The sequence below is a fragment of the Triplophysa rosa genome, linkage group LG22, assembly GCF_024868665.1.
Source record: "Triplophysa rosa linkage group LG22, Trosa_1v2, whole genome shotgun sequence".
Taxonomy (NCBI): Eukaryota; Metazoa; Chordata; class Actinopteri; order Cypriniformes; family Nemacheilidae; genus Triplophysa; species Triplophysa rosa.
In genome coordinates, this window is record NC_079911.1 from 19,988,176 (window position 1) to 20,003,942 (window position 15,767).

At 41.4% G+C, this 15,767-nt stretch overlaps 3 protein-coding genes across 5 annotated transcripts in view; all 3 read right to left on the reverse strand.

The window, feature by feature from the left end:
- Positions 1–396: 396 nt before the first annotated feature.
- On the reverse strand, positions 397–2,704 carry ubc (ubiquitin C). The gene is made up of 2 exons (XM_057321718.1): positions 2,576–2,704; positions 397–1,883 (listed from the first exon to the last, which is right to left on the reverse strand). Exon 2 carries the CDS (start codon positions 1,874–1,876, stop codon positions 503–505), a length of 1,374 nt encoding a protein of 457 aa, XP_057177701.1. The 5' UTR covers positions 1,877–1,883; positions 2,576–2,704; the 3' UTR covers positions 397–502.
- A 238-nt stretch (positions 2,705–2,942) lies between these two features.
- tpst2 (tyrosylprotein sulfotransferase 2) lies at positions 2,943–8,105 on the reverse strand. 2 transcript variants are annotated; one of them, XM_057321719.1, is made up of 6 exons: positions 7,530–8,105; positions 6,607–7,134; positions 4,343–4,660; positions 4,060–4,258; positions 3,920–3,970; positions 2,945–3,491 (listed from the first exon to the last, which is right to left on the reverse strand). In XM_057321719.1, the coding sequence occupies exons 2-6, from the start codon at positions 7,101–7,103 to the stop codon at positions 3,459–3,461; spliced, it is 1,098 nt and encodes a 365-aa protein (XP_057177702.1). In that variant the 5' UTR covers positions 7,104–7,134; positions 7,530–8,105; the 3' UTR covers positions 2,945–3,458. The 2 variants fall into 2 exon arrangements, with proteins under 2 accessions (XP_057177703.1, XP_057177702.1); XM_057321720.1 differs by lacking the exon at positions 7,530–8,105 and having other exon boundaries at positions 2,943–3,491; positions 6,607–7,132.
- Positions 8,106–8,219: 114 nt separating this feature from the next.
- Positions 8,220–15,767, reverse strand: part of LOC130546451 (seizure 6-like protein) — a 30,172-nt gene continuing 22,624 nt past the window's right edge. For both annotated transcript variants that reach the window (XM_057321717.1, XM_057321716.1), the window contains exons 8-17: positions 15,546–15,740; positions 13,942–14,080; positions 13,600–13,796; positions 12,287–12,481; positions 12,006–12,197; positions 11,700–11,894; positions 11,149–11,184; positions 10,922–11,036; positions 10,384–10,489; positions 8,220–8,902 (exon numbers count right to left, since the gene is read on the reverse strand). In XM_057321717.1, coding sequence (XP_057177700.1) covers positions 8,873–8,902; positions 10,384–10,489; positions 10,922–11,036; positions 11,149–11,184; positions 11,700–11,894; positions 12,006–12,197; positions 12,287–12,481; positions 13,600–13,796; positions 13,942–14,080; positions 15,546–15,740 — 1,400 coding nt within the window. In that variant the 3' untranslated portion in view covers positions 8,220–8,872. The remainder of the gene's footprint in view (positions 8,903–10,383; positions 10,490–10,921; positions 11,037–11,148; positions 11,185–11,699; positions 11,895–12,005; positions 12,198–12,286; positions 12,482–13,599; positions 13,797–13,941; positions 14,081–15,545; positions 15,741–15,767) is intronic.

Consider the following 15,767-nt stretch of genomic DNA (forward strand, 5'->3'; position numbering starts at 1 on the left):
AAACCATAAACACTGGCTACATCTAGTGGCTGAAGAAATCAATTTCACTCAATGACAGGAAAAGATTATGAAGACAACACTTAAAAAAAAAAAAATTAACATTTCAAATGTCTAGGTCTCAATGACAGTTAATATTAATGTCAGTTTTAATGTTTTGGCTAATATCTTTCCATGATACCCAAATTGCAAAATGTACATTTAATTTAACCTAAAATTACAAATACCAGCACATAAGAACATTTAAATGTTTTTGAAACCTAGAAACGACTAATTTTAAATTCCCCTGACACTTAACAACTCTCCACAACTAATAAATACTGTATATTCTAAAAACAATTTTGCATTTAATATATTACACAAATCAAATATTTTAAAAGATGAGTCAGACAACCAAAGTGGAATGCTAGAACTTTATTGAATGATTAATAGGAACAAGAGTAGGGAAGGGGCGGGGCGAAGGGTTTGGTCTTGACCAATTTAAGACTTTAACATCATGACCAGATTAATTACCACCACGAAGACGCAGGACAAGATGGAGGGTGGACTCCTTCTGGATGTTGTAGTCGGACAGGGTGCGTCCATCCTCCAGCTGCTTACCAGCAAAGATCAACCTCTGCTGGTCAGGTGGGATGCCCTCCTTATCCTGGATCTTGGCCTTGACATTCTCAATGGTGTCACTGGGCTCCACCTCCAGGGTGATGGTCTTGCCAGTCAGGGTCTTCACAAAGATCTGCATACCACCTCTCAGACGCAGGACAAGATGGAGGGTGGACTCCTTCTGGATGTTGTAGTCGGACAGGGTGCGTCCATCCTCCAGCTGCTTACCAGCAAAGATCAACCTCTGCTGGTCAGGAGGGATGCCCTCCTTATCCTGGATCTTGGCCTTGACATTCTCAATGGTGTCACTGGGCTCCACCTCCAGGGTGATGGTCTTGCCAGTCAGGGTCTTCACAAAGATCTGCATACCACCTCTCAGACGCAGGACAAGATGGAGGGTGGACTCCTTCTGGATGTTGTAGTCGGACAGGGTGCGTCCATCCTCCAGCTGCTTACCAGCAAAGATCAACCTCTGCTGGTCAGGAGGGATGCCCTCCTTATCCTGGATCTTGGCCTTGACATTCTCAATGGTGTCACTGGGCTCCACCTCCAGGGTGATGGTCTTGCCAGTCAGGGTCTTCACAAAGATCTGCATACCACCTCTCAGACGCAGGACAAGATGGAGGGTGGACTCCTTCTGGATGTTGTAGTCGGACAGGGTGCGTCCATCCTCCAGCTGCTTACCGGCAAAGATCAACCTCTGCTGGTCAGGTGGGATGCCCTCCTTATCCTGGATCTTGGCCTTGACATTCTCAATGGTGTCACTGGGCTCAACTTCAAGGGTGATGGTCTTGCCAGTCAGGGTCTTCACGAAGATCTGCATACCACCTCTGAGGCGGAGCACCAAGTGAAGGGTGGACTCTTTCTGGATGTTGTAGTCAGACAAGGTGCGTCCATCCTCCAGCTGCTTACCAGCAAAGATCAACCTCTGCTGGTCAGGGGGAATGCCTTCCTTGTCCTGGATCTTGGCCTTGACATTCTCAATGGTGTCACTGGGCTCCACCTCCAATGTGATGGTTTTGCCAGTCAGGGTCTTCACGAAGATCTGCATACCACCTCTCAGACGCAGGACAAGATGGAGGGTGGATTCTTTCTGGATGTTGTAGTCGGACAGGGTGCGTCCATCCTCCAGCTGCTTGCCGGCAAAGATCAACCTCTGCTGGTCAGGGGGAATGCCTTCTTTATCCTGGATTTTAGCCTTGACATTCTCAATGGTGTCACTGGGCTCCACCTCAAGGGTGATGGTCTTGCCAGTCAGGGTCTTTACAAAGATCTGCATCTTTACGCTAAAACACAAAGTAAAGTGAAATGTTAATTTTAATAAACAGCAATCCAAATGAGGGGGAGACACAACAAGTCTATTATTTGTTGCATTATTCAATGTAACTTAGTCAAAATGTCTTTGTATCAAAAGACTTTTCTTGAAAATTCCTCATAACAAAGAAATTGTTTTACACAGTCTTTAACACGCACATTACTGCTGACTCAACTGTGCGTCACGGTGCAACAAAAATGGGTGATAAAACAAAATGGCGACAATATACCACAGAAAAAAAGAGAAGGCAGCGTCGATAATATCGATTAAAAGGGGGTAAATGCAGTAAAAATGTTTTATTTTTCGAACGGGGGTTCGAAGTCGAATTACTACTCGTGAGTTTACGGCCGACAGCAGTTATAATTAGTTAACGTTACGCAGATTAATAGTTTCAACGTACCGCCCTGTTTGGCGGCGAAACATTCCACCAAAAACCCAACAAAACCAAGGGAAAACACTACCGACATTTATTCGTACACGTACAACTAAACGTGAAAAACATACACATTTAATAATGAATTACTCCGAAGGCCGGTTAGCCGACAAAGCTAATATGCTAACGCTTAAAAATCTACATTTTAGAACAACAGACATTTGAAGTCTTTCACTTTCGCAAATTCTTTCATGTTGGTATAATTTAGACAGATTTTACTTCATACTTACAAACAAATGTTCCTTTCTGGAAAAAGCACAGGGCAAACGTTACAACTCTCTCGTCACAGCAACGAATCTAAAGCTCAAAACAAAAGACCCGAGTATTTATATAGACCGTGATGTATCCTTCCGCCGCTACGCCCTGGGCACTATTCACAACTGCTGCGGTCTAATTCAAAAGCATCCGTTTATGTACGCTTTACTATAACGACAAATGTGGTATATTAAACGCATACAACCCCGTTTATAAACGTGTTCTTTGAAAGTGAATAATATTCCCGTTTTCGTGAGGGTTGAGGCAGTGGCGGAGTGATATGATGCGGTGTAGCGCACAGGGTCGGCCCACAGTGTGGATTTTATGCTTTTATTTCAAACCTTCACGACACAAAATATGGTTAAAAAAGGGTAACAGACTGCGCTGTTTTCATAATTTCTTTATTAAAATAAAATCCATATGGAGTCAATGAGAGGGTTAAAGAGGCGTGTTGGCACTTGCAAATGAAAAATGACTCGGTTTAAGTAGGTCAGCAAAATGCACGAGCGCACATAGCAACAGCGCGTCGTCACAGCTTGTATTTCTCATTTCCTCAAAACAACACAACCGCAGTGATCACTGTCATTCTCTACACAAAAATAAAACAATATAATCTAAACAATACAGCAGGAAATAATAAATATACCTGAGAAAAACCACAAATGCAGATGTGAAAAGGTGATGATATATTATTAAAGGTGTGTTCACAGTCACTTGTATGACCTTCGACGGCAGTTCACTGCATTTAGGAATCTAACTGTTCAGTTGGGTTATGGTGATGTTTGGGTGAGATGTCCAGCTCTGTCTTTATCCTGGCACTTGTGGTGACGTTATTAAAAGCCAAACTGGACAAAATGATCAACCACTGAGTTTCTGTCTCTTCTGAGGTATCTATCAAACAAAATAGAAGAAGCTTAAGTATTACATTAATTTGTTCTCAAAATGGTTTAAAAAGTACAGTTAATTAAAACAAACTGTTACTAAAGACATAATATACAAAGTGTATATTTTTCAAGTGACATCTGCAGGTTTTTTTAATAAGCACCCACATGAAAAGGCCAACCTTAGTAAAAGACCCTACTATAGCGTTGTTGAACCTTACTATAGTAAATATTAAAGTACATTGCAGTAATATCTACAGTTCAAAATCAATTTACTATAGTTAATACAACCGAATACTTTAGCATAGTTTAATGTTCTACAATTTACTACAGGTTACTATAATAAATACTAAAGTATACTGCAGTGTTTTTCACGTAGGCATGTTCTGTCGGCTTAGATTTGATAGTGTCAAACTTATACTTTTCAGAAGCACTCACTTGGTCCCATCTTTTCAAGTTTGCAGGAGTTTTAAAGTCTCCTTTCAAAACCTGTGAAAGACACGTAAAGAAAATACCATAATTGACCAACAATTTAACACAAAACTTGTGTGACATGTTGTTCATATATGCGTAAATACCCTTTGTGTATTGTTGACCACTTCAGGTTCCGGTTGACCATAGTCTGGAGGATTGGCATTAGGGTTGTATCCCAGCCTGCGGAGCATCGGAGCGATGTTCTCCATGTCCTCCTGGACGTCTGCTGGGATGTGTCCCACCCAGCGCGTGAGGGCCTCCAGGTTAACCGGTTTGATCACCTGATCCGTGGAACGCTCGGTTCTTCAAAACAAAGCAGAACAGTGAGGATGATCATGGGACAGTATATCAACACATTTTATGTGCATGTTTGTAATTTAGCCTCACTTGGACAGTGACACTCCTCCTGGTTTCCCAATGGCCTCCTCGTGGTGAAGCACGCCTTCGTGCCAGGGTGTGTTCAGGAACCGCAGTATGCTGTTCATGGTAGCACGTGGCTGTAACACCAGATCCTCGTACCGTACCGTCATACACCTCCTCCTGCCCACAGCCAGACACTGAGACAACATCGCATTCACTGCACTGTTCCATTTTGACAGGCAGTCTCTGTAGTTGGCCAGGTCAAATCCACCGATGGTGACTCGCCGGGAGATCATAGAGTGCACCGACGCCCGGCCGTCTCTCAGCATCAGCAGAAATTTTGAGCTGAAAGGACGACAGAAATTATGTGGAGAAAGTGCAAGGCATGATGAGGACTCCCCGGATATTTAAATTTATGAGGTTCCATTTGTGCCAAAAATGTATCGACTGCTTTATGCCTTGTACTATACATTTGTCTTTGTCTACGGTCATTGCCTACTTGTTCAGGTAAATCAGTATATGTTGACGTGTATGTTGTCTGTTGAAGTCGTCTTAATATGTCGTCCTGCCGTCTTTTTCACTGTTGTCCTTATTGTCGTTTGGTTCTGTCAACTTTACTATTGTGCTGTTCTGTCGTCCTTGCTGTCGTCCGTTCTGTCGTCCGTGCTGTCGTCCGTGCTGTCATCCTTGCTGTCGTCCGTGCTGTCGTCCTGTCTGTCGTCCGTGCTGTCGTCCTGTCTGTCGTCCGTGCTCTGTTAGCTTTAAAATCGTTTAAACTGTGTCAAATCTGTGCACAGGCGCAGACGCAATGATGTTCAAACAAACTTCTTATCATCCTCACAATTAAAAAAGTTTACAAACTGTTTCCATACCTTTTTACTGAACGCGCAATGCGGAAGTCGCGTCTGACTCGTAACTGGAAGGATTATCCAAGCCGAATTTCACAAATTTTTTTCAGCAGACTACCCAGATAGCAAACGGACATTGTTTCAGAGTTGTGCTTGCTAACAAGTTCGTGCCGTGCTCGCTTCAACTGTGCTATTGGCATAAAGTTGGTTTGACGTTGGACGTTCCATATTCGTGAATTTAGGGACCATCTCTACAGTTACATACACATTAAAATATTTGTTTAAAAGCTCAATGGCATTTAATGACTTACAGCCACAAAACTTACTGTACAATGTTCATGTGTGTGTCAGCTATAACGCACATCATTTAGATTTTTTATATTTATTATAATAAACCGTCAAATCAAATGCAAATATTCCTATGTATTTCACTACTGTATGGACTCATACACAAAAATGGTGTGCATTATAGCTGACACACAAGTTTGTAAACTTTTTTGTGAGGATGATAAGACGTTTGTTTGGACATCTTTGCGTCTGCGCCTGTGCACATATTTGACACAGTTTAAACGATTTTAAAGCTAACAGAGCAAGGACGACAGTCAGAACGACAGCACGGACAACAGACAGGACGACAGCAAGGATAACAGGACAGAACAATAGTAAAGTTGACAGAACCAAACGACAATAAGGACAACAGTGAAAAAGACGGCAGGACGACATATTAAGACGACTTCAACAGACAACATACACATCAACATATACTGATTTACCTGAACAAGTAGGCAATGACCGTAGACAAAGACAAATGTATAGTACAAGGCATAAAGCAGTCGATACATTTTTGGCACAAATGTAACCCCATATAAATTGAGCAACAAGTGTCATTTCAAGACACATATTTTCAAAATACATGAAAAATTACATTGGACTGCATCTATATGGGAAAATGTGTGAAACATACCAAACACTGTTTCTTTACTGTGTACTGTCAATATACACTAATAGTGAAGAGTGTGTGAAAAAAGACAATTCTTTCACTATTCACTCATCGTGATATCATGTATGACTTTCTTCCACAGAACACAACATATATTTTGATCATCAAACAATAAACCCAATGGCAAAACCACAACACATTTCTAAAAGAAACGGGTTTTGAATTGCACGAGACTGAATAAAAGATGACGGAACAGAAGTTGTGTTTTCGGGTGTACTGTCCCTTTAAGACTTTTGATTAGGTCGCAGCCTTTTCCCGGTTTACGTACGTCCACTAATAACCCCATAAAGTGTTTTATTTTACTCTCCAGTCCACATAACTTATTTAAAAGTGTAGTGTTGATATAAAATCTTTCATTATTATAGTCAACATAACTTCAAATCACTTTTTAGTGTGTAAAGCCTCTCGGATTATTTCTGCATTAAATTCGTGATGTCTCTTACTTGGTGAACAGGTGTGAGAGATAAACAGCACTCTTGAGTGTAAACGGGTCTTTATTGCACAGCAGTGGTGCAGGTTCACCGTGACGTGCGATGACCTGCAGTATGAAAGCTGTGGTGGCCGCGTCCAGCGTCTCCTGACCGATGCCTTCATCCTCGAGCATGCGACCCTCAATACCGTGACGTCCAAAGCTCTGTCTCAGCGCGAGCATTCTGGGTATCACTCGCGTCTCCTCCCCGCAGCGGATGTCAGGGTGGGCGTCTAGCATGACACGCATGAGGGTGGTCCCCGAGCGAGGAAACCCACCCACAAACACGACCGGAGTGTGCTGGTCGTAACGGTACTGAGTCTGGTTCCAGTTTCGAACCACTACAGACACCGGATGTGTTCGGGGAGCTGATCCGTGACATTTTAGTACACGAAACAGGGTTCTGGTGAGTGAGCACACTCCAAACAGGGTGAACAGGAGTACAGCTCCTCGTCTGACTGACAGTCGCATCACTCGAAAGACATCGCTGAGAAAATAAAGCCTGCGAATTTAAATTACGATTCATGAGAAGACACAAAGTGTATGTTTTGTATATGAGTCTTTATAAAACTATATTTGTATTCGTAGAACTGTCAGTCAAAGGAAATCAACTTCAGGAGTGACTAAACTTCCTCTCTTGGTAGTTGTGGAAACTAAGATGTTATAAGAAACACAGACTTGATTCAATAACACATCTCTTGTGGCAGCTCACAGCAGTATATACAGTAATCAATCGTATTGTACAACACATACAGTTGTTTTTTTAAGTTTGACATGAAGAAGAGCAACAGGTTTGGGTCACCTGGGAAAAACACTGACAAGCAATGAGAGAAATAAAAACATCCAAGCAAACCTTTCCAAAGAAATCATTAAGGAAACAATAAACAATTTCTGTACCTTCATGAAAGCCGCACTGTACAAGCATGAAGTTCAGGGTTGAAGTCAAATGGGCAAAAACAGGAAGTGAATGCAGATGAAAGTTAAGATCTACAAAAACCTGTGGTTTCAACACACGCGTCACTCAGACCCAAACGTGAGAGTTACAAGTACACCAATGATTCCTTGGCATCAATGTTTTAAAGGAAACATTTCTGATGGTAATGTAAGCACGTGACAGAATCGGTCATTTATCAAAGATTAAACAATGAAAGGAAACGAGTGGACAGAATTGAGAAAAATTGCAGTGAAACTGAAAAGTGGGCGGACGCTCGATTCATGCAGCTGTTGACAAAAATATTTGTTTTGCAAATGTTTCGCATTAACAGCTCAGAAAAGAAATGCAAAGTCCACGCAAAAATGAGAGTTTTTTCATCATTCATTTATCCTCATAACATGTCAAACCTGTACGAGTTTCTTTCTCCTGCAGAACGAAAAAGAAGATATTTTGAAGAATGTTGATCATCAAACAACACTGAACCCCTCGGACGTCCATTGTATGAACACAAAACCACTGAGACACTTCTCGGAATATCTTTCAACCACATGATTATTTTTGGGTGAACAGTAAACTCATTTGAACTTTTATGGGTGTTATTTTGGAATATATTTGATCTTTCAAAATAAAAGCCTTTCATTAAATCAAGACACGTTCGTGTTAAAAAAGATTTAAATGTATTTATTCAGTTTTAAACATTTCTTTACAGAAATCTGAAACATTTTTTCTTCGTCTCCAAAATGAAGTATTCACTGATCAGCGGAGAACATTTCACATATACTTGAAAATAAATACATCTTTTCTCTCCGCTGTCATACGACATCACTTGCAGGAAAAAATACTACTTTAAAACCTGCACTACAAACGGCTCTAAGTACAAAGACTTCAAAACGACAGCAGGCAGGACGGGCCACAGAAACACACAGACAGCGCCGCCACCCTTCACGCTCCGGGTGAGACTTTCCTTCTTGTCATCTTGTTTTTCCTCTCGTGTCACACATAAGCGCTCACGTACACATCACATGTTTTGAATGTTACAATGAAAACCTCCCGCTGGGAGTGCATACGTGCCGAAAAAAACAGTAACTTCTGCTGGCCAACCAGATTCACAACTGAAACTTCCCGTTTCACAGTCCCTCCCGACACAACTCTCTGTCTGTCTGTCTGTCTCTCTCTCACTCACTCTCTTTCGGCCGATGTACGTTCCTCTGGAGGTTGGGGGGGGGGCAAAGTGGAAATTATCAGGAGCTATTTACATCACTTCCTCAAAGCACTGGAGCAACACAGAATGCATTCGTGGGCCTCTTCATATCGACACCTCGTATTCTCTTGTGTCCTGTAAAACACAACCGACACACACAAAACATTACACAAGATAGCAATAGTCAGTAGTCAAGTCTACAAAACAAAATGATGCAATCACGGCATGCAAAATTTAATGGAATGTTATGATGCTGCAGGATGTTGTGGGTGTTCTCTGTGAACGTTGCTGGATGTTCTGGGACGTTCTTTAAAGCAACACTAGAGAGTTTTTCGATCTTAAAATAATCTCTCTAAAATGATTTTAGTGGTAGGACAACTCTTAACTGGATGAATTTTACTGCCGCTGCTACCCAAGCAGCCCTCTATCAGCTGAAACCACACTTGTAACTTTGGTGTGCGGGTAGGTTCACAAGCCCCGCCCATCACCTGCTTTACGGCATACGTCACGTTTTACTCGTAGCCTGGGTGAAGTTAGCCAACAGCTAACAATAAAACGATCTAGTTCAACGCAAGTCTCTAAACCATCACCATGGCAGAGCCAGCAACAAAAAAAAAACAAAGAGGAAAAGAGAGAGAGTGATCGGACACGAGCCCGAACACGAATCAATATCTGACGGATTTACACTCGGTGGCGCGAGCTGCAAGAGGCAACAGGTTGTAAAACAGATGGAGATCTTACGTTAGCCATCCTGCTACTGGATTTGAAAGTCTTACATGTACATTTTTTCTTACTGTCCTGTACTTTTAAGCTTATTAGTTATTAGGCTGTGCTCAGGTTGTTTATTGGCGCACTAATGTTACTGGTTCACAATTTATAACCGAAAAGTAGATTAGAGATTATGTAATGTTGACGGGTCTTAATAGTTTACGTAGCATGATCGTGCCTCGTCATGAATTTAGTGTTATGCTTGTAAACAATGACTACCAAACCTTATTGATGATTCCTTAGTTCATGCACGTAGACTAATGTTAACGGTATCTATAGTTACTATGCTAGGCACTATTCACATAACGAGTTGAGTGTAAGTTAGTGATTGCACCTATTACACAGAGCACAACGCCTAGTCGCAAGTGTGTTTCCAAAAACACATTCACGTCCAAGCATTGTGTTTTGGGTGATTGCAAATGTGTTATGTAGCTAACGTTAGCTGCTATGTAGCTAGCACGCTATGCGCTATCGGCTAACAACCAGCTGCTGCCTCAGAATCTAGTTTGAGCTATTAGTATAGCCCAGTAGTTCCCCAGCGGGAGCCAAAAGAGTGCTTTAGTATATGTACAAGTGACATGATGTAAGAGCGGTTTCTGCTTAGTCAAGAAATTCACTTGTATTGCGCTGCCCACTGGGAAGCTTATACAGCGACAGTATTTACGACACTGATAACAGACAATCGCGCTTATCAACCACATGGGGTAACCATGAGCAAAAGTTCTCTTGTGTTGCTTTAATGTACATTTCTTCACCCCTTTATCATCCGCTTGGGGTTAAACCTTGTGTCTGGCTGTAACAGCTTCTGATCTTATATGATTTCATAAATGTACTGACGAGACTCTCACCCCCCCTGTCTCGTAGAGAGGGTTGTCAAACTCTGTTTCCACGGTGATCTGGCTGTAGGGATGAGGGTACATGAGAGGCAGTCTCAGGTTCGAATGATAACGACACCTGTAAAGAGGAAAGACAAACGTGTGCTTTCACATCCACGCATGGCATCATATCATCTGATCTGGTTCATGGCCTGATCACACAGTCCACACTCTTCTGTCTACACTTTAAAAACGTAATTATAATAAATAAATCAAAGTCTCTTTTCACTTGTTTACACAGAACTCTTATTAAAGAGGTCATGCCAAAATAATGATTATTTAAGTTGAAGTGATCTTGAACATTACAAATAAAAATGAAATTTGCTCAGAAACGGTTACATAGGACGTGTGGGTAAATGTGACGCCATTACAACGCTATGACCAGTAGATGGCGCTTTAACACTGATAGATGGTACTGCAGTGATCTGACCAGGCCAGTGTTTTGATTTAACTTGCATGAACACAACAGCTTCATATCACACCTGCGCTGTCAGATGTCTAAATGACTCACCTTGTGACATAGACGTAAGCCCCTCCCACTAAAACAGACACCAGCAGCACCAGTATAAAGATGACCAGAGCCATACTCCCTCCATCAAAAGATGAGTCTGACGCAGCCTCGGCCACTGGACACAACATACAACAACATCATATGATAGAAATATTCTCAGATATTTACAATAAACCACTACAACAGTTATCAAAAAGAGACGTATAAGAGTTTCAAATTAAACTCACCCTCTAATGCATGATTGCCAGAGCATTCATGAGTGGCTGAAAATACAGAATACCAAAGTCAGTCAAATTTATTTTTGATAACACTTTTTACAGTTGGCATCGCTTTAAAGCAGCCGTGCAATAAAAACCAAAACCAAAAAGAGAACATGTGTTGAACAAACACAGAATAAGATTCAAGCAAGGTAAAAAAATGAGAAAACTGGTGCTTCACAAGGATCGTAAAAAATACAGTAATTAAAGAAAATATTCTTATCACAAAAATATGAATAAAGCTATAAGAGACACCCTAATACGAGGTATATTTACTTGAGGAATGACGATAAAAGATCATAAAAAAATGTAGATTATGTTTCCTGCTCTGTTGGCAAACAACTTTTTTCTTTGTTTGTTTTAAAACATCTCAAAAATGTGTTTGATTTCTCTAAAAGCAAGATACAAAAATTCCTTTAATTTGCTTGTTACGTAAATATGTTTACATTTCAATAATACACGTTACACTTTAAAGAGCAGATGTGTGTGTACGTGCTTATTTTCTTTAAATGTACACGTACCTCTACACAGCGGCAACGGTCCACTCCAGAAAGAAGGGTTTCCCAGAATGCACTTGATGGCCATCTCACCAATCAGCTCATAGCCTTGATAACACACGAAGGTCAGAGACTCTCCCGGCAGATAAAGTCTCTTTGACAGAATCTGGTAGCCGTTGTCTGGGAGTCCTGGGTTCTCACAGGACACAGATTCTTGCGCTAATGCACAGAGATATATGAAGCAGACCTACTAAACCAACTTTCATCACAAGAGACGAGTGTAATGAGATGTTCTCTGATTTCCTTCCGCCAGACATTCACAACACTCACAAACACAATGAGGCAATCGTGACGTCCACACGGGTGTTCCAGGCTCACGGCCGTAGCAGGTGAGTGTGGCGCCGCCCTGCAGGATGAATCGGGGAATGCAGCTATATTGGATGGTGGTGCCAACCAGCAGTTTAGGATCAGACAGCGTGCGAGTGGAGTGTTCGACATGCCCCGGGTCTGTGCAGTACATAACTAAAGAAGACAAGACAGACCTGAATTCACTGAAAATAAATATTTCCTCGAACTCTTGTTAGTGATGTCACCGGCGGCGCTCGACTCACTCTTCTCACAGAAGGGAGGTTGAGTGTTCCAGCTGAGGTCCACCTGACAGGTCAGCGTCTCACTGCCCACCAGGTCATAACCGGGGTCACACTGGTACGTGATGTGGGCTCCTCGAACCAGAGCCGCGTGAGACGTGGTCTTCCAGCCGTTCTGGATCTCGGGCAGGTCCGGACACGAGTCATTGCGTGACACCTCTTGAGAAAAATAACAACAATCTCTATTAGCACCCGTTCACTTACCAAGTTTTTCCACACACAGATCGGTTTGTACACGAGCGCCATTGTGAATTCATTGAGCGTCAGTGACCTTTATTAAGCAGAGAACTGCATCTTCTACCGTTACATTCACCTAAAAGAGTATCCGTGCCTCCATTACTGGGAATTCTGTGTGTGTGTGTGAGAGAGAGAGAGAGAGAGAGAGAGAGAGAGAGAAACTAAATGTGAGTGAATGAGGGCAGCCGGCACAGAAAGGAGGAGGAGGAGAAGCGAATGACGGGAGATTTCAAGAGCTGAAAATACTCGGCGTCTGTGAAAGAAAGGATTGATTGAAATGCACGCCGAGCACTTGAGAACATAATGGATCCACTGAAGTCATTTAAAAAGAAAGACTCATCCTGAGGGTCCATAAAGCACAAAACAGACTGAAAGTTTGGATATAAAGCGTGTCTGTGAAAGAAAACATGGTAGGTAAAATGTTTCATTCAGACTCGTAAAACTAGACTGCATAAAAAGACACAACTCCTGATCCTTTCGGGGTTTTTTCAGGTAGAAAATCGATTATAATATGATGACTCGAGTTGGTTGAGACGTTAAAAGAATCGCAGTACATGCTTTGAACAGCGGGGGCCGCTGTTTTTTATGCAAACTTGGTAAAAGTGGACATGCTGATATTTCTTAAAAAACTAAAGGTTTGGAAAGTCTTAGTTTGTTTATATTAAGGAGACTTTTGTATTTTTTATTTGATTTGGAATTTGTTTTAAAACTGCAATTTAGTTTTGTTATTTGACATAAAAGATTCTTATTTTACAAATAATTGTGCAGCATTAGAGAAGAAATAAAAGGGCAGTTGTTCGTTTTTAATTTGCCTCAACTCATTCTGTAAAAAAATCGTGAATGAAATCGCTACATCCCTACTTCAGACACATCAACGTGTCCGCCATCTTGGAACAGTCATTTCAGTTGTTTGTTTAAAAATGACAGATGACTTATCTATAGCGAACAGCCGCTAATGAGGCATCCATGTACACAAATCTATGACAACAACCACAGATTTGTCATCTTTTTATCCGTTTTCTTACTGTAGATTCTCTTACCCATGTAGTTGATGATGAAGCCCTCACCCTTCCCGAACACCAGCCCGGCTGGATCCGAGTGGAACGTGACGGTGAGGTCAGGGGTCGAGGACGACATCTTAAACGGGCTGGTGCCTCCTACAAACTGTCCGAGAATACGCGTCGTGACCTCATCGCCATCCAAAATGGTCAACATATCGCTGTCGCTCAGGTTCAAGCTAATGAGAGAGAGAGAGAGAGAGAGAGAGAGATGTTGTGTGGGAGAAAACGAAGCGAGTCATTCAAGTGCTTCTGTGAGTCACATCGTCCAGCAGCTCTGCGGTCTTCACTTGATTTCTGCAGCTGTTTGACAGAATATCTTACAGCTGCACGTCGAGCAGGACGCGTTTATCTTCACCGACGTGAATCCTCCAGCTGCAGTCCTCACCCTCGCCGTACCACTCGGGCCAGTTGGGGGACAGGATGACACCGCTGGGACCCGTCAGGTCACCGCCACAGAGAGCTGCGGAGAGATGAGACTCATTTCACATCCATTTCTCTCTCAGAAATAAACAGAATCTTGCCAAACGTCTAAATATGAATCCTGTTATTATTGCGCTTCACTTCATTAGCTGCTTTGCATCTTTCAGGTTAATGTAGTTTAATCTCATCCGCGCATGTCGATAAAGACCGACGTGTCCTCCGCTGTGCCGTTCAGCTTTTATCTCTTCAGTAACGTTGCTGTCATCACTGTGATTTAAACACAATCACTAATACATTTTATTCTTTCGGCAATGTTTTTACTACCAACATAAATGAAATAAACTCAAAGCATGTAGCATGTTCAAGCGACTGCACGTTTCACCTTCACAAACACATTTTGTTATATTGTGTAACGTCTGTGAACTTTTGCTGTTAAAGTGACAGTGCATTTATCTTCTCCCACGTGTTTGGAAATATGCATGCGACTCTTTTTTTAGTGGAGCACAACAGAAGATATTTTGAGAAATGTCTCAGTGGTTTTAAGTCAATGGAGTTCAGTGTTGTTTGATTATCAACATTTTTCTAAATATCTTTCTGAAGAAGAAAGAAACTCATACAGGTTTGAAATGAGGTGAATGATGACACAATTCTCATTTTTGGATGTAAGATATTGAACACAGAGATGGACAGTACTTCAGTCATTTTACTCTACTCAATCACATTTTTCTAGTCTTTTTACATTGATTTTTTTACTTTTGCGTCAATACATCACTAAGCACATAATATCACAATATTTACTACAAATCATAAATACATTTTTAATCTTTAATACTGAAGTACATCAAAAAGTACTTCTATATTAAAACTGCAAGGACTTTTAGAGGACGCCAGCTCCAGATTTTAAAAACTCCAAATGTAATTTTTTTTATTGTTTTCTATTTATGTTTTTATACTGTGCCCATGTGTAAAGCTGCTTTGCAACAGTGTAAACTGTGAAACGCGCTATACAAATAAACGTGAATTGAATTGAATAGTGCAAAAATAGTAAGACCAAAAGTAAGAAAGTACAAGATTTTAAATGTACTCAAGTATTAAAGGTAATAAAACAACATGCGTTTATAGAATGTGGTGGTGTAAAAAAAATGTGATATGCGTGCTTTATAATGTATTGAAGTAAAAAAAGTAAAAACATTTGAATAAAGTACAGACACTTGAGGAATACAACAAGGTCTATTTCAGGCCAACAGCTCAAGACGACTCTGATGATTTTGTCTCTTTGGATGACTTTTCTCACAGCCTAGCAACAAAAGATGACATTTAAGAAAAAGCACATCAAAGGGCGTTTTAAGTAGGACATTATCATCACATTAACATACTTCACTATTAACACGGCATAATTTAAGAAGAACATCATTAGCTGTAAATCTGCCCTCCCCTGACATTCATCATAAAGTCTTGTTAAGTGTTTGATGAATTATGTTACGATATTTTGGGATGATGGTCACCTTTACAGAGCGGCTCTGTGTCGTTCCAGTAGGGGTCTCGTGTGTTGATGCATTCGATGACAGGTGGTCCCTGCTCCAGCGAGTGTCCGGGGTCACACGTGAACTCCACGACCGTCCCGACGGCGTACGTCGGGTCCGTGCTGCTAAAATTCCCGTTCTGGATGTATGGCTCGTAACAGTGGCCTTTCTCGAACGCTAAACGTAAAGAACAGAGCAAGTGAG